Source organism: Schistocerca gregaria, chromosome 1 (genome assembly GCF_023897955.1).
Source record: "Schistocerca gregaria isolate iqSchGreg1 chromosome 1, iqSchGreg1.2, whole genome shotgun sequence".
Lineage (NCBI taxonomy): Eukaryota > Metazoa > Arthropoda > Insecta > Orthoptera > Acrididae > Schistocerca > Schistocerca gregaria.
Window position 1 is genome coordinate 217,234,061 of NC_064920.1, and position 27,593 is coordinate 217,261,653.

Below are 27,593 nucleotides of genomic sequence, written 5' to 3' on the forward strand. Positions count from 1 at the left end.
GTATTGAGGGCTGTATCGTGCTGAAAAGGGAACATGGAAGGGGTTGGGTATTGAGGGCTGTATCGTGCTGAAAAGGGAACATGGAAGGGGTTGGGTTGATGAGGACAGTGACTAATGAAAGTTGAGGCCAGGAGGGTTACGGGATTGTAGGATGTCTTGCAGGGAAAGTTCCCTCCTGCACATTTCAGAAAAGCTTGTGTTGGTGGGAAGGATCCATATGGCACAGTCTGTGAACGAGTCATTGAAATGAAGGTTGTCATGTTTGGCAGCATTCTCAGCAACAAGGTGGTCCACTTGTTTCTTGGCCACAGTTTGACAGTGGCCATTCATGCGGACAGGCAGTTTCTCGGTTGTTGTGCCCACATAGAATGCAGTACAGTGGTTGCAGCTTAGCTTGTAGATCACATGACTGGTTTCACAGGTAGCCCAGCCTTTAATGGGATAGATGGCGCTTGTGACCGGACTGGAGTAGGTGATGGTGGGAGGATTTATGGTACAGGTCTTGCATCTAGGTCTGTTACAGGGGTATGAGCTATGAGGTAAGGGGTTGGGAGCAGGGTTTGTGTACGGATGGACGAGTATATTGTGCAGGTTCGATGGACGGTGGAGTACCACTGTGGGAGTGGTGGTAGGAAGGACAGTGGGCAGGACATTTCTCATGTCAGAGCATGACGAGAGTTAGTTGAAACCATAACGGAGAATGTAATTCTATTGTTCCAGTCCTGGCTAGTACTGAGTTATGAGAGGAATGCTCCTCTGTGGACAGACAGTGCGACACTGGGAGGTGGCGGGAGACTGGAAAGATAAGGTATGGGAGATTTGTTTCTGTACAAGGTTGGGGGGATAATTACGGTCTGTGAAGGCTTCAGTGAGACACTCCGTATGTTTTGAGAGGGACTGCTCATCACTGTGGATGTGATGACCATGAGAACTTTCCCTGCAAGACATCCTACAATCCTGTAACCCTCCTGGTCTCAACTTTCGTTAGTCACTGTCCTCACCAACCCAGCCCCTTCCCTGTTCCCTTTTCAGCACTATACAGCCCCCAATACCCATCGCACCTAATCTTCTAACTTCTCTCCTTTTCCACTAACCCCCCTCTCCCCTACACACTGTCTAATCTGCAGCATTTCACTGTCCACCATCCCTACTCTTCTATCCCTCCTACTACCCACCCCAGCCTCCTCCTTACCCCCACCCAGCCGCTACTCCCATCATGCATTGGTGCTGATCGCATTGTGGTTTCAGTTTGCTGAAAGTGCAGTCATGTGTGTGTGAATTACGTTTGCATGAGTATTTCTGTGTGTGTCTGTTGTCAGTTTTTGAAGAAGTCCTTACTGGCCGCAAGCTTTGTTTGTGACAATCTTTTTGTTGTGCCTATCTGTGACTCAGCATCTTCGCTGTATGGTGAGTAGCAACTTTCCTTTTCATAAAATTTTTATAAAGGATACAAAAACAAACCAACAGATCAGGCAGCAGACAGTAGTGGGAGAAATACTCATGAGATTCATGATAATTAAATGGAGGTCGGCAGGACATGAAGACAGATGAATGAATGGTTTCCAGCTGAAGGAAGATGTTTGCTGGCTTTCAAAGAGTTACATTCCATCTTGGATTTTCCATTGTTTGGTTTCATAATAATTTTCATCATATGTCTTCCTTTTCAGAGGTGTCAAAAGTTTAGATTCATTCAGGAATGTTTTATTTACATTTGTTCCGTCTTGACTTTCTCAGTCTAGGAATATGGACACTACTACTTGCTTTGCTAAGAATTGTTCTGGTGCTATGAAATCTACCTTTTTGTACTTTTTTTTTCAAACTTAATTTTCCACTATTATGATGAAAAGTCTAATAGAAGCTGTAGCACTGACATTCTTCTATACACTATTGTAGGTTGAATCAGTGCCTTGTTCGTCAAGGGCGGTTCTACCATTACATCTCTGCCTATACACTGCATGCCACATGGCAATGTGTGGTGGAAGGTACTTCTGGTATGATTATCTATTTCCCCATTTCCTGTTCCAGTTATGAATGATACTTGGGAAGAAAAGCCTTCACTAAGCCTCCGTATGAGCTCTTAATTTCTCCAATTTTCTCATTGTGGTTATTTTGTGGGATGTTTGCTGTAGGATTTAATGTATTGACTGTGTTTATGAAATTTATGATCTTGAAATTTATCGGTTAACTTCTCCATTATGTACAATGCTTCTCATGTAGCCCTGCCACTGTAGGTCAATGAGCATTTCTGTAACCTTCTTGCACTTATTAGACACATCCCTGACAAAATATGCAGCTGCTCTTTGCATCTTCTCTCTCTTTTGAATTAATCCTACTTAGCAAGGTTCCCAGACTGATAAGAAGTGCTTAAAATCACTTGACAAGACATTTTGTAGATCACTGTTGTTGTGGATGAATTGCACTTCTTAAGATTCTACCCAAAGGATGTAAAGGCTTATCTCACTAGGTGTAAGATAGATACTGCCAACTGGAAAATTAAAGAGGCCTTTGGAGGAAAGAGAACCACATGTATGAATATCAAGAGCTCAGATGGAAACCCAGTTCTAAGCAAAGAAGGGAAAGCAGAAAGGTGGAAGGAGTATATAGAGGGTCTATACAAGGGCAATGTACTTGAGGACAATATTATGGAAATGGAAGAGGATGTAGATGAAGATGAAATGGGAGATACGATACTGCTTGAAGAGTTTGACAGAGCACTGAAAGACCTGAGTCGAAACAAGGCCCCCTGAGTAGACAACATTCCATTGGAACTCCTGACAGCCTTGGGAGAGTTAGTCCTGACAAAACTCTACCGTCTGGTGAGCAAGATGTCTGAGACAGGTGAAATACCCTCAGACTCCACGAAGAATATAGTAATTCCAATCCCAAAGAAAGCAGGTGTTGACAGATGTGAAAATTACCAAACTATCAGTTTAATAAGTCACAGCTGCAAAATACTAACACGAATTCTTTACAGACGAATGGAAAAACTAGTAGAATCCGATGTCGGGGAAGATCAGTTTGGATTCCGTAGAAATGTTGGAACACGTGAGACAGTACTGACCCTACGACTTATCTTAGAAGCTAGATTAAGGAAGGGCAAACCTACGTTTCTAGCATTTGTAGACTTAGAGAAAGCTTTTGACAATGTTGACTGGAATACTCTCTTTCAAATTCTGAAGGTGGCAGGGGTAAAATACAAGGAGCGAAAGGCTATTTACAATGTGTACAGAAACCAGATGGCAGTTATAAGAATCGAGGGACATGAAAGGGAAGCAGTGGTTGGGAAGGGAGTGATACAGGGTTGTAGCCTCTCCCTGATGTTATTCAATCTGTATATTGAGCAAGCAGTGAAGGAAACAAAAGAAAAGTTCGGAGTAGGTATTAAAATCCATGGAGAAGAAATAAAAACTTTGAGGTTCACCGATGACATTGTAATTCTGTCAGAGACCGCAAAGGACTTAGAAGAGCAGTTGAACGGAATGGATAGTGTCTTGAAAGGAGGATATAAGATGAACATCAACAAAAGCAAAACGAGGATTATGGAATGTAATCGAATTAAGTCGGGTGATTAGATTAGATTAGGAAATGAGACACTTAAAGTAGTAAAGGAGTTTTGCTATTTGGGGAGCAAAATAACTGATGATGGTCGAAGTAGAGAGGATATAAAATGTAGACTGGCAATGGCAAGGAAAGTGTTTCTGAAGAAGAGAAATTTGTTAACATCGAATATAGATTTAAGTGTCAGGAAGTCATTTCTGAAAGTATTTGTATGAAGTGTAGCCATGTATGGAAGTGTAACATGGACGATAAATAGTTTGGACAAGAAGAGAATAGAAGCTTTCGAAATGTGGTGTTACAGAAGAATGATGAAGATTAGATGGGTAGATCACATAACTAATGAGGAAGTATTGAATAGGATTGGGGAGAATAGAAGTTTGTGGCACAACTTGACCAGAAGAAGGGATCGGTTGGTAGGACATGTTCTGAGGCATCAAGGGATCACCAGTTTAGTATTGGAGGGCAGCGTGGAGTGTAAAAATCGTAGAGGGATACCAAGAGATGAATACACTACGCAGATTCAGAAGGATGTAGGTTGCAGTGGGTACTGGGAGATGAAGAGGCTTGCACAGGATAGAGTAACATGGAAAGCTGCATCAAACCAGTCTCAGGACTGAAGACCACAACAACAACAACAACAAGATTCTTCCCATACATCTCAGCCAAGTATCTGCTTTTTCTACAGCTATTTTTATGTGGTTATTTCCTTTATATTACTTTGTGTGATGATTTATCTTGAATAGTGTAATCATACCATAATGGGCTTTTCGAGGTTTTGTGCAATACGTTAATTTATTGGCATTGAGGGTCACTGCTCCATCATCAGCCCACTTTCTGTTTTTCATACCCTTAACACTTTGGTGACAAAACCCGAGCGTAGCTCCAGCCACAACGTTGTGTTCAAAGAACTGTGTCCGAGTGCAGCTCAGGCCACGCTTTCCTTGATGCGCACGCCACCTATCGCACAAAAACTGTTCATCATTCATAAGAGAATAATGGACGTATATATTTCTACCTGTCCCTTGACATAAGATGCCTTCTGTTGTCAATTTGTAAAATTATTTCAAAAGAAACATTAGCAAACATAACAGCCGCCTTTGCGAATCTCTGAACCAATATGTAATCGCATTGACATAATTTTGTGCCTGTACTTGTTAAGTTTCTCAGTTTTCTGTAATTCTGCTATGAATCTGTCAAGTTTGTTGAGCAAGAAAGAAATTTTGGAAGCTCGAGAGAAAGAAGTTGTTCAGTAACTCACATTGCAACTTTTTTAAAGCAAATAATTATATTGTTTGCCCTCATTATTTTAAAATTTGTTAGTTATAAAAGCACTAAATAAATATGGAAAATACATTTTGAAGCTTGGTTTTTTAAATTATATATTACTCTGGAAGATATATCAATCACACATGTGCCAGTAACACTTTAAATAATGGCATAAATGGCTGAGTTTCTAGGCCCGACATCCTTCGAAGTGGCCAGTCTTCAAAATGTTAATGGCATTAAACAAGGATTGGTTATTGTGTCCCCACTGAAAAAATTTCAGCCCTCATTGACCAACACCTCTGTCCAATTGCCCAAAATCTAGCCTCTCATCTCAAAGATACCTACCAGTTCCTTTACTGACTCTCCTCAACCCCATTCCTTAACCCTTTGTATTGCTAGTTGTTACTTTTGGCACCACTTCCTTGTGCACCAGCATCCCTCATGACCATGGTCTTGTTGCTACTGAACACTACCTTTCCCAATGTTGTTCACACTCCAGACTCCTTATACCTTTTACTAACTTAATTTTATCTCACAACTGCTTCTAATTAGAAGGGAAGATATACAAACAAACCTGTGACCCAGTGATTGGCACATGCGTAGCACCCTTCTATGCCAACTCGTTTATGGATCATCAAGAGGAAACCTTCCTAGCCTCCCAAAACTCCAAACCCCTGCTCTGGTTCTTGTTCATTAATGATATCTTCATGATCTGGACTCGGGCCAAGGCATTCTATCCTCATTCCTTCATAACCTCAACACCTTCTCTACTAACTGCTTCACTTTGTCCTCAACCCAGTGTGCCACTTTCCTGGAAATTGACCTCCTCCTCTCTCATGACTCTATCCACAGCTCTGTCCATGTTAATTCCACCAACCACCAACAGTATGTGCATTTTGACAGCTGGCATCCTGTCCTCTCCAAAAAATCCCTCCCATACATCCTGACCACCAGAGGCTGGCTGATCTGCAGTGACAGGAATTCCCTGTAGGCTGAAGATCTCAGCAAGGTCTTAAAAAACAGGCAGTATCCCCCAGACCCAGTCTGGAAACAGGTCTCCCATGTCATTTCCCCAATACCCCAATCCTCCCATCACTTCCAAAAACCAACTACAAGAGTGTGCCCCCTTCATCACCCAGTATCACCAAGGACTGTAACAATTGAACCACATCCTTTGCCAGGTCTTTGATTACCTTTCATCATGCCCTGAAATGAGGCATATCCTACCCAAGATCCTTCCCATCCCTCCTAATTTGCCATTCTGTCATCCACCCAACCTCCACAACATCCTAGTCTGTCTGTATGCTACTCCCAGTCCCAGCCCCTCGCCACAGGGATCATATCCCAGTGGAAGACCAAAGGGCAACACCTGCCCAATCCACTCACCGAGCTCTTCCTGTTCCAGTTGTCACAGGTCTGCCCAACCTCATCAGAGGCCAGGCCACCAGTGAAAGCAGGCATGTCATGTACCAGCTCTACTGCAGTCATTGCACAGCTTTCTATATTGGCATGGCTGCCATCCAACTGTCCACCACGATGAGTGCTCACTGCCAAACTGTCACCAGGTGCATGGTAGACCATCCTGTGGCAAAAAATACACCTGGGCCATCTAGATCGTCCCTTCACCACAACTTTTCTGAATTGTATAGATTAGAGGTATCCCTACAACACATTCTCCACTTCCGAAATTGTTCCAGCCTCAACCTAAAGAAACCTACTATCCCACACCCTTCACTCAACAGTTTCTGCCCCCTCTGTCCTATAATTTCCTCTATATCCACGTTCCCTCACTGTCATTGTTTTCTGCCTTCTGCCAACGTATCTGCCCATCTTTCCTAGTTTTTCTCCTTTTCCATCCCCCCCCCCCCCCAACCTCCCCCACCCCCACCTCCCTTCTCAAGCTGTGCCTGTCAGTTTCGTCTGGCCTCCATGTAGTCCCTGCACACTTAGCCAAACAGTGCTCTGCTCTTCCCTCACACCTGTGTCCTGCTATCCCTCCTGCATCCCTGCCCAAATCCAGGTTGCTGTTTCACATTCCCGTTCAAGCTGTTGGAGATGGCAGTCATGAGTGCATGAATGGGTGTTTTCTTTTCTGAAGAATCATTTGGCCGAAAGCTAAATATGTAACAGTCTTTACATTGTGCTTGTGTGCAACACAGTGTGTCAAATTTACAGTGAGTAGCAACCTGTCCTTTCCGTAATATTGTCAAGTCAAAAGTTATAATTTTTTTGGGTGATAAGTTAGGTACCTCACTCTTTGTGTATGTTTGTGCAAAACAGTTATCAGTAATAAAACTGTTCTTGCTTCGCATTGTAGGTTGACATGTCTCTTGAATTATACATACAGTCAGTTCAGTTGTTTCTTTTTGTAAATGTTATTACATGTTAGAAAAGTCAAAACATTGACTTTTTTGTTGTGTTTATATTAATGCTTCCCAAGGAAAAGAGCTACTGCCAATTGATGTTGTATTTTGAGTGCCATAAGTTTCTTTGGCCTTTTTGCAGGTTGCAATAGAAGATTCTTCTGATGATGAATCACACACTGGAAAAATTGTTGGTTCTTCAGACAGTAAGGAGGAAAAGAAAGAAAATACGAGTACAGTATGTAAACCTGAGCCAGGCATAGACCCTACAACAGGTGAAGATTGTGAATCCCACACAATTTTGGAGGACAATACTAGTAATGAATTGCAACCAGAAGATCAAACAAATGTTTTGAAAGTGAATGTGGATGCTGTGGCTGTAGATGTATGTCAGAAACAAGCAAATAATTCTATCACACTGGATAATAAAGTTGGGCTGAAGTCTGTGGATCATGTAGAGCCAATAAAGGACATTTTGCATGATAAAGAACCTTCTGGATATTGTGAAACAGGGACAGACAAAGAGATGAGTAAAAATGTCTGTGAGCCCAAAAAAGCAGTGTCACAGTCAGTGTTTGTAAATACAGAGAATTCAGAGGCAACTGACAATACAGTTACTAATTTGGAAGATTCTGCCATTCGAAAAGCTCAAAATACTACACTGATGGAACGTACAAGACGTTCTTCAGAATCTTGCTCAACAATGCCTGCACATCCTCGTACACGTTCAGCTTCCCTTCAGTCTCCACCACCATTTCCTACAACAACAGAGCCTCGTGTCCAAAGTGACTCTGTTGATACTTTAAAACGAAATGTCATGCGAAAACTCTTAAGTATGGGTGCTGCCAGTGTGCGAGATATAGTCGACAATCCGACACAATCACGCCGTGTACAGCATGCTTTATGCCATCTCGTAAATGAGCATCGTACGGCATGGACACGGCATATGCGGCGGTTGGCAGAGGCACGGTTCAGGCGTGACTGCAGTAGTACAGTGCAGTCCATGGAACCCACTGCACCACCAGATTTGGAAGCAGATGCTGATGCTGCTGTGGATCTTGCAAGTTTGCCTTCTGAGCTGATTGAAAGACTTGGTGATCTGCTACAGCTTGATGGACTCGGAGCAAGTACAGAAGGCATGGATCGTGAGATTAGTGATGATGGCCTTGAAGAACTGCAGGAACTTCAAGAGGCTTTGTGTCGGCAGGCTAATCTGGAATGCGTACCTGAAAAAGATTTGTCAGATCTTCTTCCTGAAATGAAACGAGGTATGTTTTTTGTTGTCTCAATTTTCATTCTAAAATTGCTTCATCTTTTTCATAAATTGTATAGTTAGGTAAATTTTATACATTTGTGTGTCAGAATTAGTTATAACATTTTCATGGGGAAAGTGAACAGTTACTGCATCTTGTTTTATGGTGTTCTTAACTCAGAGTATGCCCCAGTTACTACGCTACAGACTAACAAACAATTGGAGAATTGGATTGCACACTCTGATATGATACAAAAAAACACAAAAGGCAAGTCAATTCATGTGCTTGCAGGGTTTAAGGCAGGTAGATTTAGGTACTGAAGGTACTGAAGTTAATTTACTTGTTTGGCTTAGTATACCTGAATAGAACTTACAAGTATGAAATTAGAGAATCCTTTTTCTTTTTAAAGACAATATCCACTACTCAGTGGAATACATAAATTGTTTACATAAGCATTGGCTGCAAATTCTCCTTGAACAGTAACAGCAAGATCTGTAGAACATGGAGAAATTTCATGCAGTACACAGCATTGCATAGCCATGTTTAGCTGCAGGAAGCAGACATAATGGTTTGCGAGTTTCTAAAACGTATGAACCTGAACATTTGTTCACAAGGCTATTACATTCCTCTCTTCCAATTATTTTTGGTGTATGTTATATGGTTTTTTGCATCCCATTATGCTAATTGCTACCCATAACAGGTGTTCACTGTGTGCACATCATGTGAGACTGCAGTTGCAGAAATACTGTGTTCTAGCTGGTGATTGAGTTCTGACATCACTTCTGCCTCAGTAGTCATTTAATTCTTTGTGACAAAATCTTGAATTTTCACATCTTCTGGTATTTTGTCTTGATTTTACCCAATACTACACACAATTTGTGTATCTTCTTCTTCTTCTTCTTCTTCTTCTTCTTTCTTGGCTCTGCAGCTCATGATGAGCTCTTCTACAATTTCCTTCAATTTCTCTCAGTCCTTTGCCAATACTCTCCAGTTTCTATAGCCCATCTTCCTAAGATCTTCGATTACTCCATCTTCCCATCTGGCTCTTGGTCGACAACATTCTCTCTGCCCTCCTGGCTTTTCTTGTAATATTCTTTTTGGTACTTTTGTATCATTCATGAAAGCCACACGTCTTGCCCACCTCAGTCTGGATGATTTAACTATCCTTCTGATGGGTTGATCTTTGTATATGATATATAACTCATGGTCGTATCTCCTCCTCCATCTTCCTCTTTCACAGATTGGGCCGATAATTTGTCTAAGTACCTTTCTTTCAAATGCATCCAGTGTTTCAATATCTTTAGTTGTTAATTTTCAGGCTTCAGAGGCATATTTAAGCACTGGTCTTATAAGTGATTTATACATAGTTAATTTTGTGGTATGAGTCAGGAGCCTCGAGGACAAAAGTCTCGTTAGGGCAAAATGGGCTCTATTGGCTAGTATTAATCTCTGCTTAATTTCATAGGAGGTATTATTTAGATGCGTAACTATCGAGCTCAGGTACTTGAAATGTTCAACTCTCTCAAGCATATAATTGCCCACTGTTATCGCATTTGGCATATTTTCTCTATGTGCTTTTCCAGCTGCCATATATTTTGTTTTTTGTTCATTAATAATTAACCCCATGTTCTTACTAGCCTCTTCAAGAGCTGTAAATGTCTCTTCCATTGCTTTTTGGGTCCTGTGTGTGTGTGTGTGTGTGTGTGTGTGTGTGTGTGTGTGTGTGTGTGTGTGTGTGTGTGTGTGTTGGGGCTTACGGGCACTCAACATCGAGGTCATCAGCGCCTTTTTCGGTCCTTGCTATTATATATGTATCATCTGCATAGACCAGTATCTGCACTGATTTATAGAAGATCGTTCCCCTATTCAGAAGGTTTGTGTTTCTCATCACCTTCTCCAGGGCGGCATTAAAGAGAAGACATGCCAATGCATCCCCTTGTCGCACTCCGTTTTTAATATTCAATCTATTGGGCATCATTCCTCCTATTCTTACACTACCTTGTGTTTCGATCATTGTCATTCCCACCAACCTTACCAACTTTTTCAAGATTCCCAGTTGATCTAGAGCTTGGTATAACTGCTCTCTATTTATGCTATCATAAGCTGCTTTGAAATCTATAAAGAGGTGATGCGTTCCAACCCTGTGTTATAGTTGACTTCCCGGGAAGGAATCCACATTGGTACGGTCCCGTCTCCCTCTGTATGATAGGGAGTATTCTGTCAAATAGTATATTAGAGAATATTTTATATCCCAAATTAAGTAGTGTGATCCCTCTGTAATTGCCACTTTCCATCTTATCTCCTTTCTTATATATGGGACGTATGATACCCTCTTTCTATTGTCGGAGCCTTTTCTCCTCTTCCCGTATTCTGGAGACCATTTTCAGAAGGCTTTGCTCCAGCTCTCTGCCTTGCTTAAACAGTTCTGGTGGAATACCATCTGTCCCTGCCACCTTGTTGTTTTTCAATTTCTTCATGGCAGTTTTCACTTCTTCTATATTTGGTGGGGTAGTGTTGTTGTCTGGGTCCTCTCCCCCTTTTGTGTCTGTTGCATTCTCTGGTATAGATATTCTAGGGTTGAGAAGACTATCAAAATACCTGCGCCATCTTTCGCATATTACCTTCTCTTCACTTAGTATATTCCCTGTCTCACCTTTTATTAAGCTTGTTTTACTACCAAAAGGCTTCTGTACTGCATTCACCTCTCTATGGAATTTTCTTATTTCATTTTTGCTTCTCATGAGCTCCATTTTTTTGACACTTGCTTTCATCCATTCTCTCATTTTTCTTTGGTGAGTCCTCTTTTCAATCCTCCTTTTTTCTTTGTATTCTTCTACTATTCTCCTCGTACAGTGTGATCAAAGTGTCCTCCTATATGCTTTGTTCTTTTCTTCAGTTACTATTTCGCATTCAGTATCAAATCATGATGGTCTTACTTGTCTTGTCCCAATTCCAAGTATCTCTCTTGCCGATGTCTCCACTGTCTTTTCTATCGCTTCCCACTGATCTTTAATATTATTATATTCTCCAGCATTTTCCAGAATCTGAGTAATCTTCTTCTGACACTGTTTTCTAACTTCCACTGATTCTAATGTTGTTACACTATATTTCTGTGCCCTGGGTCGGTCTCCTTTTGCTGCGTTAGATATCCTTGCCGTCACCTGTGCCCATACTAGAAAATGATCTGTATCTATGTTTGGGCCTCTGAGACTCCTCACGTCCAGTAGGTCCGATTTGTGTTTCAGATCTATCAAAACATGGTCGATCTGGTTTACTGTGTTTCCGTCTGGTGAGTTCCATGTTCCCGTATCTATTTCTTTATGTGGGAACAGTGTTGATCTTATTACCATTTTTCTAGATGCTGTGAACAGTATAAGTCTTGTTCCGTTCTCATTACTTGTTGCGCATTTGCTGTGGGGGCCAATTATCAGTCTATCAAACTGTTCTTTCCCCACCTGAGCGTTTAGGTCTCTGGCTATTATTTTAATATCATGCACTGGGCACTCATCATATACTCTTTCCAAAGATTCATAGAATACTTCTTTCTCTTCTTCTTCAGATTCTTCTGTTGGTGCATGGGCATTAATTATGGAATAGTTAGAGAATTTCCCCTTTATCCTGAGTGTTGATTATCTTGGACTAATGGGTGTAAACCCTATTACCAAATGCTTTAATTGATGGTATACAACTAGTCCTATCCCCAACTCATGATTTCTTTCACTGCAGCTATAGAATATATTCGCCTCTTTCTTTTCTAAAACTCTATTCTCTGTCCATCTTATTTCTTGTAGAGCTATTATACTTTGCTTCAGATTCATTATTTGATCCAGCATTACTTTCAGTGCTCCTGGTCAATATAGGGATCTCACATTCCAAGTACCAATATATAGATCTGATCTGCGCCTTATATTTCTCTTCTTTCTTATTTTCCCTCATTCATTTACTTGTATTCCATCCTCTTTGTCCTTCATCCGTCCAACTTTACTTTGTAGAAGTTTTGCAACAATTGCTTTTTACAGAGCAGGCTGTCAACCCTGCGTCCAACCCCTAATGGGGGACAGGTGATTTTTAATCAGTGTTTTCTTCCCTTAGCCTTTGGAGACCTAAATCCCAACTGAAAGGCAGCAGTTGTTTTGCTAGTTTTGGTTCGCCCTAGGTATTTTATTTCCCCAGTGTCCACCATATTTGGTGAACATTACCCAATCCACCAATGGAAAAAGTTCAAGGCAATCGTAAAATGCGTTTTAGACAGGTACGTGCCGAGTAAAACTGTGAGGGATGGGAAAAAACCCACCGTGGTTCAACAACAAAGTTAGGAAACTACTGCGAAAGCAAAGAGAGTTTTACTGCAAATTTAAACGCAGCCAAAACCTCTCAGACAAACAGAAGCTAAACAATGTCAAAGTTAGCGTAAGGAGGGCTATGCTTGAAGAGTTCAGTGAATTTGAAAGTAAAATTCTATGTACTGACTTGACAGAAAATCCTAGGAAGTTCTGGTTTTACGTTAAATCAGTAAGTGGATTTAAACAGCATATCCAGACACTCTGGGATGGTAATGGCATTGAAACAGAGGATGACACGCATAAAGCTGAAATACTAAACACCTTCTTCCAAAGATGTTTCACAGAGGAAGACCACACTGCAGTTCCTTCTCTAAACCCTCGCACGAACGAAAAAATGGCTGACATTGGAATAAGTGTCCAAGGAATAGAAAAGCAACTGAAATCACTCAAACAGAGGAAAGTCCATTGGACCTGACAGGATACCAGTTTGATTCTACACAGAGTATGCAAAAGAACTTGCCCCCCTTCTAACAGCCATGTACCACAAGTCTCTAGAGGAACGGAAGGTTCCAAATGATTGGAAAAGATCACAGGTAGTTCCAGTTTTCAAGAAGGGTCATCGAGCAGATGCACAGAACTATAGGCCTATATCTCTGACATCGATCTGTTGTAGAATTGTAGAGCATGTTTTTTGCTCGAGTATCATGTCATTTCTCGAAACGCAGAATCTACTCTGTAGGAATCAACATGGATTCGGGAAACAGCGATCGTGTGAGACCCAACTCGTTTTATTTGTTCATGAGACCCAGAAAATATAAGATACAGGCTCCCAGGTAAATGCCATTTTCCTTGACTTCCAGAAGGCGTTTGATACAGTTCCTCACTGTCACGTGATGAACAAAGTAAGAGTCTACGGAATATCAGACCAGCTGTGTGACTGGATTGAAGAGTTTTTAGCAAACAGAACATAGCATGTTGTTCTCAATGGAGAGACGTCTACAGACATTAAAGTAACCTCTGGCGTGCCACAGGGGAGTGTTATGGGACCATTACTTTTCACAATATATATAAATGACCTAGTAGATAGTGTCGGAAGTTCCATACGGCTTTTCATGGATGATGCTGTAGTATACAGAGACGTTGCAGCATTAGAAAATTGCAGCGAAATGCAGGAAGATCTGCAGCGGATAGGCACTTGGTGCAGGGAGTGGCAACTGACACTTAACATAGACAAATGTAATGTATTGCGAATACATAGAAAGAAGGATCCTTTATTGTATGATTATATGATAGCAGAACAAACTCTGGTAGCAGTTACTTCTGTAAAATATCTGGGAGTATGCGTACGGAACGGTTTGAAGTGGAATGATCATATAAAATTAATTGTTGGTAAGGCGGCGGTACCAGGCTGAGATTCATATGGAGAGTCCTTAGAAAATGTAGTCCATCAACAAAGGAGGTGGCTTACAAAACACTCGTTCAACCTATACTTGAGTATTGCTCATCAGTGTGGGATCCATACCAGGTCGGGTTGACAGAGGTGATAGAGAAGATCCAAAGAAGAACGGCATGTTTCGTCACAGGGTTATTTGGTAAGCGTGATAGCATTACGGAGATGTTTAGCAAACTCAAGTGGCAGACTCTGCAAGAGAGGTGCTCTGCATCGCAGTGTAGCTTGCTGTCCAGGTTTCGAGAGGGAGCGTTTCCGGATGAGGTATTGAATATATTGCTTCCCCCTACGTATACCTACCAAGGAGATCACGAGTGTAAAATTAGAGATTCGAGTGTGCACTGAGGCTTTCCAGCAGTCGTTCTTCCTGCAAACCATATGCGACTGGAGAAGGAAAGGGAGGTTATGACAGTGGCACGTAAAGTGTCCTCTGCCACACACTGTTGTCTGGCTTGCGGAGTATAACTGCAGATGTAGATGTAGTCCACCACCCGGGGAGGCGCCCGATGGGAGACTAAAGTGCGCTTCATTTATGACGGCGGCCAAGTTTAGGTTTGTTCTGCGCATCTGACGTCACAAAACACAATCAGCCAATGAACAGGGAATGACGTTGCCAGAGCACGACTGCAGTGCAGAGCACGGATGAGTGTCTTCAGTTTTAGAAACGTTCAGTCATAAATAAAGTAATTGAACAAAAGCAATGTCTTGATAGCAGACTTTCTTTTATAGAAAGTTTGGAAAAAGAATTCTTTATACCAGTTCCTTCATATTCTATTAATTAATTAAACCAAACAAGCAATAAGCGTCCTAATTCAGGCGGTAGCAAGGAAAGGTGTTTGTATCATTCTCACTAACAGCTTTTTCGCAATAAAGAACAGCGGTAATTGTTTATTTCCTATTGTACTTCGACAAAACGTGAGTAATTCGTAATCATACCAACAGTGTTTGTCGGTATTTTGTATCATATCTTAAAGTCCTCCAGGAGATGTTTTGAATGACGAGCTGCATTAATGTAATGGTTAAAGTGTATGGCTGCTAAGCGAAAGGTTTTGAGCTCAAACCTGATCGGTGCTTCATATTTTCTTTATTTTAAATGCAATATTGAAGTGTCTTTACTTCATGAATTTTATTTGTTTGAATGTAATTTTTTGAAACTTCTAGTGGCAACTAAAATCGACCATATTAAAAGTATATGCTTTTGGACTTTTAGCTCTGCAAACTCTTCAAAATTTCATGCAATAGTTTACTACATCTAATGCTGCACAATAACTGCGTTGAACTTCGAAACAAAATTAAGTCATTATGGGGGGAAGGTATCACTCAAGAACTTGTGTAAAATCACATTTTTGGGCCAAATAGTATTTGTGAAATCGAATGATAAAGTGTGTCAGAGCAGTCAAAACACCATGTGTCTGCACAGGCGAGCAGTGCAATGATGACAAAATCGCGCACATCGTGGAATGTGGGGAGCACACCTCTGTAGTAGCGAAAGGGTTAATGCGGCCGTGGTGGCTTTACTTCATAACTGCGCACTCCACCCTAAGCGTAAGTTTGCGAACTATACTATGGCGCTGCTAGTCTTGGTGCGTACAGCTGGCACTGCTGCAATCTCCCATGTCTGGGCGGGCACGCGTGAACTGCCAAGATAAAAGAATTGAACTATAGCAACTCCACACGGGACAGTTTGTGTCTGGTTTATCATAAAGCATAGTCATCCACGGTGCACCAAACGCACTGACAGTCTTTGATACTTGTACTCCCACACATTTTATCATTCCGCAAATATGATAAGAAACATTTTCCATCTGGTTGATAACAACCTGTAGAAATACTCTAGGAAAGTGTCCACATTTATTATTCACAACAGACTAACCCCAATTCATGTAAAAATTACATAAATTGACAAACAAACAATTTTGCCATTGACATTAGCTGACATTTTTATTTTTGCAGTTAATTGTAATTATTTGTAGATGGTGCTGATGGCTTGGGACATCAATGTGTGCATGAAAAAGGCATCTACGTATATTGCCACCTTTAGTAATTGTAGATTGCAGGACTTATTTAAATTCAGTGTAGTTTTCACTCTGTGTAAACTACAACAGCAGCAGTTAAAAAAAGTAATTTTACAATGCATTCTTTGTTATTTTAGAGACTGGAGTTGTTAAAGAAGAGCTTGAGGAAGAAATTGACAGATTTGATGCTTCTACTGGTCTCGAAGCAATGAGAGTTACAGATATGACAGCAACAGAACCTAATTCATCTGATCCACCAGTAACAGAATTTGGAAGTCTGTTCTGTGACTTTCCAGATTTCAGCAGTGACCTTGACCGTGCCTCCAATTGTTCACTGCCAATGCCACTGACTGACAGTCTTACTACAGGTTAGAATATCATGTCAATTATACATGTGTGTGTGTGTGTGTGTGTGTGTGTGTGTGTGTGTGTGTGTGAGAGAGAGAGAGAGAGAGAGAGAGAGAGAGAGAGAGAGAGAGAGAGAGAGTATAAGGTAATATATATTAAAAACAAAGATTCCAAGACTTACCAAGCGGGAAAGCGCCGGCAGACAGGCACATGAACAAAACACACAAACACACACACAGATTTACTAGTTTTCGCAACCGATGGTTGCTTCTTCAGGAAGGAGAGGGAAAGACGAAAGGATGTGGGTTTTAAGGGAGAGGGTAAGGAGTCATTCCAATCCCGGGAGCGGAAAGACTTCCCTTAGGGGAAAAAAAGGACAGGTGTACACTCGCGCGCACACACACACACACACACACACACACACACACACACACACACACACACATATCCATCCGCACATACACAGACACAAGCAGACATATTTAAAGCTTGTGTCTGTGTATGTGCGGATGGATATGTGTGTGTGTGTGTGTGTGTGTGCGCGAGTGTACACCTGTCCTTTTTTTCCCCTAAGGGAAGTCTTTCCGCTCCCGGGATTGGAATGACTCCTTACCCTCTCCCTTAAAACCCACATCCTTTCGTCTTTCCCTCTCCTTCCTGAAGAAGCAACCATCGGTTGCGAAAGCTAGTAATTCTGTGTGTGTGTTTGTGTGTTTTGTTCATGTGCCTGTCTGCCGGCGCTTTCCCGCTTGGTAAGTCTTGGAATCTTTGTTTTTAATATATTTTTCCCATGTGGAAGTTTCTTTCTATTTTATTTACATCATCATTAAGGTAATATATATATATAGCACAAACTAATTTTAATGTAAAAGCTACATATTTAATTTCAGTCATCTTTCTGGCTTTGGTATTCAGTATCAGAGCTGCATGGAATAATGGGCATAAGAACAAGGATTAGAAGCTGTATCATGGATACTATTTCTTACATTGTATAACTGACATCTTTCTGTTTTTGACCTATGTCTGTCATGAAGTTGACAATTTGTGGTAATTGACCAGAAGTCATTGTGTGAAACACTAGTGATATCTTGCATTCCGCAAGCAAGTGTTATAGGTCATCTGCCGATCTAATCTGTGTAAACAATTTTTGAAATAATGTGAGCAGTCCTCTGAGATTGTTTACAGGTGATGCTGTTGTTTACCACCTAGTAAATTCATCAGCAGATCAAAACTAATTGCAAAATTATTTATACACATTATCTGCATGGTATGAAAAGTAGCATTTGAGCCTAAACAGTTGAAAGTAGGAGGTCCACCACAGGAATACTAAAATGTATCAGTTAAATTTTGATTTCATGATAATCACACAAATATAAAGATTGGCATTTCAAGTAAACACTGGGGATTACAATTACTGAAAAGTCGTAAGTATTAGGTTGAAAATGTTGTGTGGAAAATGAATCAAAGGGTGCATATAATTGCCAGAACATTTAGAAGTTGTAGCTAATCTACTAAGGTGACTGCCTACAATATGCTTGTATGTGCACTTCTGAAGTGCAGATGTGCAGTATGGGATCTTTACCAGTTGGGCTTTATAGAGGACATCACATTGATGGAGGACATTGCAAAATTTCAAAGGCTTGCAGATTGTCTTGTATTACAATGAAATAGTGGAAAGAGTGTCACAGACACAAGGTTGGGTGAAATCATTAAAACCAAGTTTTTCCTTGTGGTGAGATCTGTTCATGAAAGTTCAATTACCAACGTTCTTCTCCGAATGCGAAAATATTTTGTTGAATTTCTCCTACATAACAAGAAGTTACCATTTTAATAAAATAAGAGAGATCATAACTAGCACAGAAATAATTAGAAGCTCATTTTGCCCTTGTGCTTTTTGAAAGTGGAAAAATCAAGAATAGTGTGATGGTAGTTCTGTGACCCCTTTGCCAAGCACTAAATTGATAACTGTAGAGTAGCCATGTAGATTTTGTTATGAGACATATTTTATTCTTGTGTGTTATGACCCTTTTTGAGATTGTAAATCTCATCAGCAATAATCAACATGTGCTCCACTGGCTATGGCATGCTTATTCTCCTTATCTGTGAAATAAAAAAGGCAGTAGATGGTTTTACCTATGTTGACAACATGTTTTGTTGACTTCCAGATGGAATTTGGTATTATTCTGCATTGTACAAAATCTCATCCTATGGAATAGCAGACCAGGTTTGTGACTGGATTTAATCCTTTCTAGTGAATAGAACACCGTATTTCTTCTCAAAATTGAGAATTGATAGATTGAAAGTAGCTTCTAGCCTCTCGCAACAAATTGTTATATGATTGGGACAGTTTGCATTAAATATAAAAAATGCGTACAAATCAAATGCATTGCCTGTGCAGAACTGCACAGAGCGGCACACTGTTTTGCAAAGTAGAGTAAGATGTTCATTGATGTGCAGCTGGTCCAGTTGGCACAGGAGCATGGTCAAAGACAGAGCAAGCCAAAATTGTTACTGTGCTGTACCATCATTTAAAAATGACAAGGAAAAACCATTGACCATGGGTAACCCCAGTATTAAAAAGTGAAGAAATGTTTGAGTGAATCAGCCTATTAAGTGAACTGCTTACAGGTAAAAATGGTCAATTTAAGAAATGTTGTTGATTGTGATTGGAGAACTTTGACTATCTTTTGACTCTGACAAACCTGCAGTACTGAAGGACACAAATTATAGGAATGCTATATCTTGCAAAGATGTGCTCAGAACATTTTGTCACTTTTTGGCCTCTGGAGGTACATTTTTGGGATGCGAACCATCCTAGCAAAGTATATCAACAATTGTCAATGAACATTAATTAAAACTTCCGGGGTGAATTGTCGTGGTCCATATATAAAACTTCTTCTCCTTGCTGATGTTTCGTTGCCTACTGCAGGCAACTTCTGGGGTGAATTGCTGTGGTCCATATATAAAACTTCTTCTCCTTGCTGATGTTTCGTTGCCTACTGCGGGCAACATCTTCTGAGGTTGCCCACAGTAGGCAACGAAACATCAGGAAGGAGAAGAAGTTTTATATATGGACCACGGCAATTCAGCCCAAAAGTTTTAATTAATGAAGATGCCGACTGTGAAAGCTTACATGTTATGAGTTGTCAGTGAAGTTTGCACTGCAGTCATTAACCTTTTGTGAAATGTATATTACTCTTCATTTCTTTCACAAAAGTTTCTTTCATGAGGACATGTAATTATTTGATTAATCTGTTATGATGATGAATTCATATGTGTACAATACATGTGTCTTCAGACAGAGTAAAAGTGTTGCATTGGCATTTACAAACTTTGATGGTTAAATTATGTTTTGATACTGGTTACAAAAAAAATATGCACATAATAAGGGCTACTATAAATGATTTATTCATTTTCAAAACTCTCTATTTTCCACAATATTACATGCATTTGTAATGCTAGCTGGTGGGTACAGTGCAAACTCAGTGAGTTTATGGCTCTCTTCATGTATCTGTCATATCTGTACATGTAATACTTCAGAAAATATAGAACTCTGAAAATTAAAGAACCTTTTGTAGTAGCTCTGTATTTATATCTAAATACAGTACTTTGCACAAATTGTAACATAAAAATCATCAATCCACTCAGATTATTACTGAAAAAATTATGCAGTTAGAGAAGTCAGTATCTCCAATTATCTTAGGAAGTTTCTAACACATTGGTATAAACGAATCAAGCTTCAGGTACAAAAGCATTTACTGTAACGTACTTCAAAAATTAAAGGTTGAGATGAGTTGCAAACAATAAATGCAGGCGAACATGGAGATTCCATTGTTATAGATTTCCAAGAGGTGCTCGACACCACATCATTTACTATTAACCAAGGTATCTTCACAGGAATATAAAATTAGACTTATAGACCGCTGTGTGTTATACTAGATAACATATGTTCTCTAGAAACAAAGGTAATGTCAAGTGAATCCTACGGAAGTGTAACAGGACCTCTAATGTTCTCAATATACATAAATTATTTAGCAGATAAGATACACCAGATACCTGTTGGATGGAGAATTATAAGGTGGCCCTCAATATGTCAAGCATGCAGTATGCAAAGGAAGTGGCTACTTGGGTAGCTGAGTAGGTGGGGCATGCACATGCAGGAGCATTCATGGTAATATCTCAGAATTAGTCCATTTATTTAAAAACTGGAAATGAACATATGGCATAGTGGGCCAGGAGTCCCCCATTCGGGGAAGTTCGGCTGCCGAGGGCAAGTACTTGTTGCATTCGATGTCACATTGGGCGACTTGCGGGTCGGAGATAGGGATGAAATGATGATGAAGACAACTCAATACCCAGTCCCTGAGCAGAGAAAATCTCCTGCCCCAGGTGGGAATCGAACCCAGGCCTCTTGGCGTGGCATTCCGTGGTGCTGATCCCCCAGCTAACAGGGGCAGACTCCATTTATTAAAGGTATTAGGAACAGAAAGCTGATTTAAAATGAGTAATGAATAGCAGGGTGGTGTGTAACACAACTATGTCAGTGTGTGAGAAACAGTGCGCTGTAATTAAAATTCGAATCCGAAGAGCTTGCCCGCACATGGAGCATTCTCTCCTGCATCATGACACTATTAAACCACACTTGAGTCTAGCTACGTCTGCAGCAGTTCAGCACCTCCTATTTTCTGTCATCGATTATTCTCCTTATAGTACCGACTTGGTCTCATCCCTTTTTCATCTCTTTCCTAAGTGTAGCGAAAAACTTCGAAGCCTTCACTTTAATAGTTATGCAAGCAGAGATGAAGTGGCTCCATCAACAAAGTCAAACATTCAACATTGGTGGCATCAACAATCTGGTCTCTTGTTGGGAGAAATGTGTTCATTGCCAGGGTGACTATGTTGAGAAATGAGTTTGTAGATGTGAAGACTAAAGCTATAGAACACTAGTAAATTTTGTTTTATTTAAAAAGCTTGAAAAGTATTCACATAAAAAATTCAGAGGCATTATGTTTCACCATATTCTTGTCTATCTCAAAGATGGGCCAGGCACCAGTAGTGCCAACATGTTGAACTCTATAATGTCTTGTGAGGTTCTTACAGAATCAGAATGTGAAATAATCTGGGTGAGGGTAAGCATCAAATGTGGATCATATGTGTTAATCAGATGTTTTTGTAGACCGCCTGTCATAATGGCAAAGTGCTTCAGAGACTATCACAGGTAAGTTTCCAGATCAAGCTGTTGATTTGATTTGTCAGTTACAGAATGAGAGAGTCGTACCATTAACATTTTCAATATGGAGTGGGAGCCTCAAGTTGTGATGTAATTTATTGTCTTTACTACTACCACTATTTGCACTAAAGTGTGCAGAATGAATGTGCCCGCAAAATTATGTCATTGTACAACGCACAGTTTAGGAAATACGTCTGTGGCTGTGGCCCTGTTCCTGAATGTGACTTGGGCCCACTGCGAAACTTAAAACTGTTGTCAAAGGCAGGAATTTGTGTGCCGTTGTTCTGAATGTCACATCAGAAATTTAGATCAAGCATATATTTAGAGAAGCAATTTGTGAGGGCAATGTCTTAGACCTCCTAGTAACTGACAGATCCAAACTTTTGGAGTCAATTAATGTAGAGGAGGGCATCAGTAATCTCAAGGCTGTTACACCAAAATTGATTGCAGATTTTATAAGGTATGTTAAGAAAAATGATCTGCAAGAATGACAGAAAACAGATTGTAGGTTGTTTGTGAAATCAGTGTGAAATATTGAGGTCTGAGGAAAAAAATGAGAATTACAGATGGATACAATTTGAAAGCATTGTAGAACAATGTGTGACAAGCAAGGATGTGAGGAGTGGGAAAGTCCGATCACAGTCCAGTGAGAAAAAAGTTGCTGTGAAAACAAAGAGAGCTTCATCACAACAAAGTCGAAGTCCAGGTGACAAGCAAAACTTGATTGAAGTCAGAGTGAGCTTTAAGAGAGCAATGTGAAAAGCATATAATCAAGTCAAAAGTAAAATGTTGCCAACCAGTCTAACTAAAATTAATCAGTTTTGATATTATGTTAAGTCAGTAAGCAGATATAAATTGTCAATTCAGTCACTCAGTGACCGTAGGCTATTGGTACTAAAACGGCAAATAATGGAGAGAAGACAAAAATACTTAATTCAGACCTTCAAAATTGTTTCCATGTGGAAAATAATATGCTTCCTCCTTTCAAACATTGTATCAATCCTGAAATGTGGGATATTGAAATAAGTGACTCAAAATTACTTAAAGGCTCTGAAAGAGATTATGTGAAACACCTTGTTCCCCTTCTAGCACCGCTTTATTATAAGTCAAAAGCCGAGTGTTTACATTTTTAAGATGTGTTTTAGGCATGTGCTCCTAATTATAATCTTTTGTCACTTACGTCAATGTGTTGTACAATTATAAAACATGTTTTATACTCACACATTATGATGTTTTTTGAGAACAGAAATCATCTCTGTAAAAGTTAGTGTGCATTGCATAAACAAAAAATTTGTAACACTCAGCTTGCTGTGTTTGTCCATGAAATTCAGAGCACCATGGACACAAGTACCTAGACTGACAAGTGGCCTCCAGTTTACTGAAACCATTTGGTACAATTTGTAACTGTCATTTAGTGGGCAATGAATGAACTTACAGAGTGATAAACCAGGTGTGTGACAGGACTTTTTACCAGATATTTTGAGAAAATGAAACGTCTACAGCCATCCTTATAATTTTATTTGTTTTTTAGCTACCAGTTTCGGCACTTCAGTGTGCCATCTTCAGGTTGTAGTTGATTCTGAAGGGGTTGACACGATCCCTATATATACCACAACAGCAGCCAACGTAGCTGGTTTCGCAGACTATCTGAACACTTTGGTGTCAGCACTCCAACCATCAATAACCAACTCAGTTGTCAGTTGGTGATTGGAGCGCTAACACCAAAGTGTTCAGATAGTCTGTGAAACCAGTTATGTTGGCCAGTGATGCGGAATATATAGTGATCGTGTCAACCCCATCAGCTTCAGCTACAGCCTGAAGATGGCCCATTGAAGTGCCGAAACTGGCAGATACAAAATAAATAAAATCATGAGGATGGCCGAAGGCACTCAATTTTCTTACAATAGGAAATGGCCATCATCCCCAAGACCTCTTATCAAAATGATGGACATACAAAAACTTGATTTTGCCACATATTTCTTAACAAATTGTTCTTCACAGGATGAAACTAACAGACGTAAAGGATATTTGGAAGTACCACATGGATATGTTCTTATCTCTATACTGTGTACATTGTAAGTAATCTAGTGGATAGCGTTGGAAGCTCCACTAGGCTGCTTGCAAACAAAGGTGTTGTCTGCAAACGAGCAAATTGCAGGAAAACCTGTGGAGGATTGATGTTTAGTGCAGGGACTGGCAGTTGTCCTAGGACATAAATGAACGTAACATATTGCTTGTAAATAGATGAGGAGGTATGTTACTGTTTAATTATGCTATTGGTGATAAATCCCTGGAAACAGATACAACTCTAAACAGCCAAAAGTAACTGCCTGGAGTGGCATAAAGTAGAATAACTGCTTAAAACTAATTGTGGGTGAGATTTGTTGGCAGGATCTTAAGGAAATGTAATATGTCCATGAAAGAAATGGCTTACAAAACACTGGTAACACTGATTCTTGAGTGTTGCTCATCAGTATGGCCCTTTAGGTTGGATCAAAAGGAGAGGTAAATAACATCCAATGAAAGGCAGATCATGGGATCATTTAGTAAGTGTGAGACCATAACAGATATTCTCAATGAATTGCTTGGCAGCTGCTACAAGAGATATGTTGCACATAATGAAGAGATTTGCTGTTGGAATGCTGAGGGCATAAGTTCAAAGAAGAGACTACAACATATTACGTATTAAAGGGACATGACAAGATAACAGAGAAATTAGAGCTCATACAAAGATTTGCCGCCGTCGTTCTTACCACGTACCTTTCGAAAATGGAACAGGAAAGGGAGAGAGTGATAGTGGTACCTGAAATACTCTGTGCCAGACACTGTAAAGTGTTTTGGTGAGTGTAGATGTAGATGAGCACTACTACAAAATTGTTTGCTGATGGTGCTATTGTTCGACTACCATAAGCAAATTGAAAAAGATCGTAAATTATTTAGGAGTGAAGGAGGCTGACACGTAAAAAAAAAAGCGCGCGCGCGCGCACACACACACACACACACACACACACACACAGTCTGTATTGCATTTTGACACGTGGACTGGGGTGGAGGTTTTGTTAGGCGAGACGCTAGGACAAGACAGTAAAAAAGGATGGATGACACAAGGCTTAGGATGGAAGCGACCTACAAGACAGTAACAAATAATATTATGAAATTTTATCTGCAAATTGCAAATTCAAATGGATTTCAGCTGTACAGTTAGTAGTGACACATGGAAATTTGTGCTGCACCAGGATTTAAATCCGGATTTTCTGCTTATCATAAGTGGGCTACCTTAACTGCTTCACCTATCCATGTATGCCTCCTTTACTGACTCAAACCTCCATATGCCACACTTGTTTACACCTCCTGATGCTCGTACACACATTACGTGATTCTACAACAGGGAAAAAAAATAGTTGTGATGGTTATTTTTAACTCATAAGCTTGTAATACTTATTATTTTATTGGACAACATCTGTGTTTATAATACCAACACAGCTGACGACTCACAGCTGCTCTTTAAACATTGCAAAATTTTATCCACAAGTTGTGAATGAAAACACAATATGCTGTACAATAAAATAATAGGTATGTGATATGCTTTGAAGAGCTAAAATGATTATCACAGTGAATGTTGCAGGAATGGCATAATGTGAGTGAGCATTACGGGACATTTAAAAGTGTGGCATATGGAGGTTTGAGTTGGTCCAGGAGGCATACACAGGGAGCCAAAATTGTTGAAGCGATAGCTCGCAGTAAGTGGAAAATCAGGATATGAGTCCCAGTCCAGCAAAAATTTTCATGTGTCACTACTAAATAGTGCAGCTAAAGGTAATTTGGGTCCACAATTTGCAAATAAAAGTTCATAATACTTAAAGAGCAGCTGTGGTTCATCAGCAGTGTGTGTTTCATAAGTGGTGCATGCATGTTGAAGTAACACTATATAATGCGAATTTTAAACATAGGCATTGTACAGTAAAATAATAAGTAACGAATGATGGATGATGTGAGAGTCTAGTATGGAAGGGAAATTAAGGAAGACTTACACGAAGTTTCCAGGTGGTGTAATGAGTTTCGGGTCTCTGTAAATGTGAAAGACAACACCTATAGCAAAGAGAAAGAACTCACAAGTGTCCAGTTACAAGAGAGCATTTTGCACTATTCCTGTGTGATACCCAATGCCAGCTCACATACGTATATTTCAATATCTGCTGGTGGGGATACTAAACTATCTTTCCAAAACAAATGTCAGTTTCAATAAATTCTGTCTCAAATATCCATCAATCTTGAGACTTAAAAATGAGACTACATTGAGTGAACTCTGAAATCAGTACAATATACAGTTGAGATTCACAGCCTCTTGAAAAACATCATTCCCTCCTCGGTCTCTGTTGGCATATCCCTGGATGAGCCACAGCTGGCAGTGGCTACTGAGAACTCTTACTTGTCAGTAAAGAGTTGTTGTTCCAGAAGAAGCGGTATAGGGCTCACCTGTCAACTCCTCTTAATGAAAACACTGTGTGAACCTAAATTTTATTTAAAATGACATTCTTAATTCTCTGATCATTTTATTCTTTCATATGGTGGATCAAAATTGAGTCTTCGGAAGCACATTCAGTACAGAAACACGCTGTTTGCGAATGGTATTTCGTGTACAATCTCAAATCCTGCGTTATCATGATGCAGTGATGCTAATTCATGAATAAACAACACTATGAAGCTTAGTGTTTTAATCAATTTCCTTGTGTGTTGTATACTGGTTATTTGCATGCAATAATGGCTGCATTTAAGACAAGATAACATTATCAGCAGTGATCGTAATGTATGATAGAGCTGGTGCTATTCACAGTATCCTTAATTGGACTGATGGGAAGGTTGCAGCAGTTGTATCATGACAGCAAGATATGACAATCTGTAAATATGTGATTGAAAACTTAGATATTGCTTTACTCCAATTCATAACTCAATTTTCTTGGGATATTTGTTGAAGCAATTTAGATATAATGCTCGTTTGAATCACACAACAAGAAAAGTCAAAACATCAGGTTGCAGTGAAAAAAAAAAAAAAAAAAACTTACATATACAATAATATTGCTGACATGACATTTACGCAACACATTCTTGGGAGCCTAGCATCTGACTATCAGAAGAAGTTCAGTAATTTTGGAGAGGACTTACATGATTTGTAACAGGTGTGGTGGATCAGATAGTGGTAGTGTCACACACCTAGTCAGCATGCTCAAAAGTGAGACAGATTAAGCCACTTGTATTGTTAAGAGGACTTTGCTTATAGTTTGTGATAGGTGTCACACATTATAAAATTAGGAAATTATTCCTTTTATGGAAAGACAAAGGGAGTTACTTTTGCCATGCTGTGTCTGTAGATGAAATAGACATCTGCTGCCATTCACTCAGTGTACAGGGCAAGGAATGTCAGTCGACAAAGGACACTGCCTACAGATCACTCATGCAATGTAGTCAGTTGCATAATATTGCCCAAATGTGTGGGATCCATACCAGACAGAGCTAACAGGGTATATTGAACGTATACAGGAAGGGCAGTGGTGGTCACAGGTTTGTTTGATCCATGGGAGAGTGTCACAGAAATACTGAAGGAACTGAACAGGAAGACTGATGAAGATAGGTGTAAACTATCCTTAGAAAGTCTGTTAACAAAGTTTCAAGAACTGACTTGATGAATGATGAATCTAGGAATATACTACAATCACCTATGTATCGCTCACATATGGATCTTGAGAATAACATTAGAATAATTACTACACACACAAGACTTTCAAACAGTCATTCTTCCCGTGCACCATATCTGAATAGAATGGGAAGA

General features: G+C 40.0%; 1 protein-coding gene across 2 annotated transcripts in view; it reads left to right on the top strand.

Moving 5' to 3' along the window:
- Positions 1-27,593, top strand: part of LOC126337228 (uncharacterized) — a 204,113-nt gene that overhangs the window by 69,575 nt on the left and 106,945 nt on the right. For both annotated transcript variants that reach the window (XM_050001449.1, XM_050001450.1), the window contains 2 exons: positions 7,330-8,455; positions 16,326-16,556. In XM_050001449.1, coding sequence (XP_049857406.1) covers positions 7,330-8,455; positions 16,326-16,556 — 1,357 coding nt within the window. The remainder of the gene's footprint in view (positions 1-7,329; positions 8,456-16,325; positions 16,557-27,593) is intronic.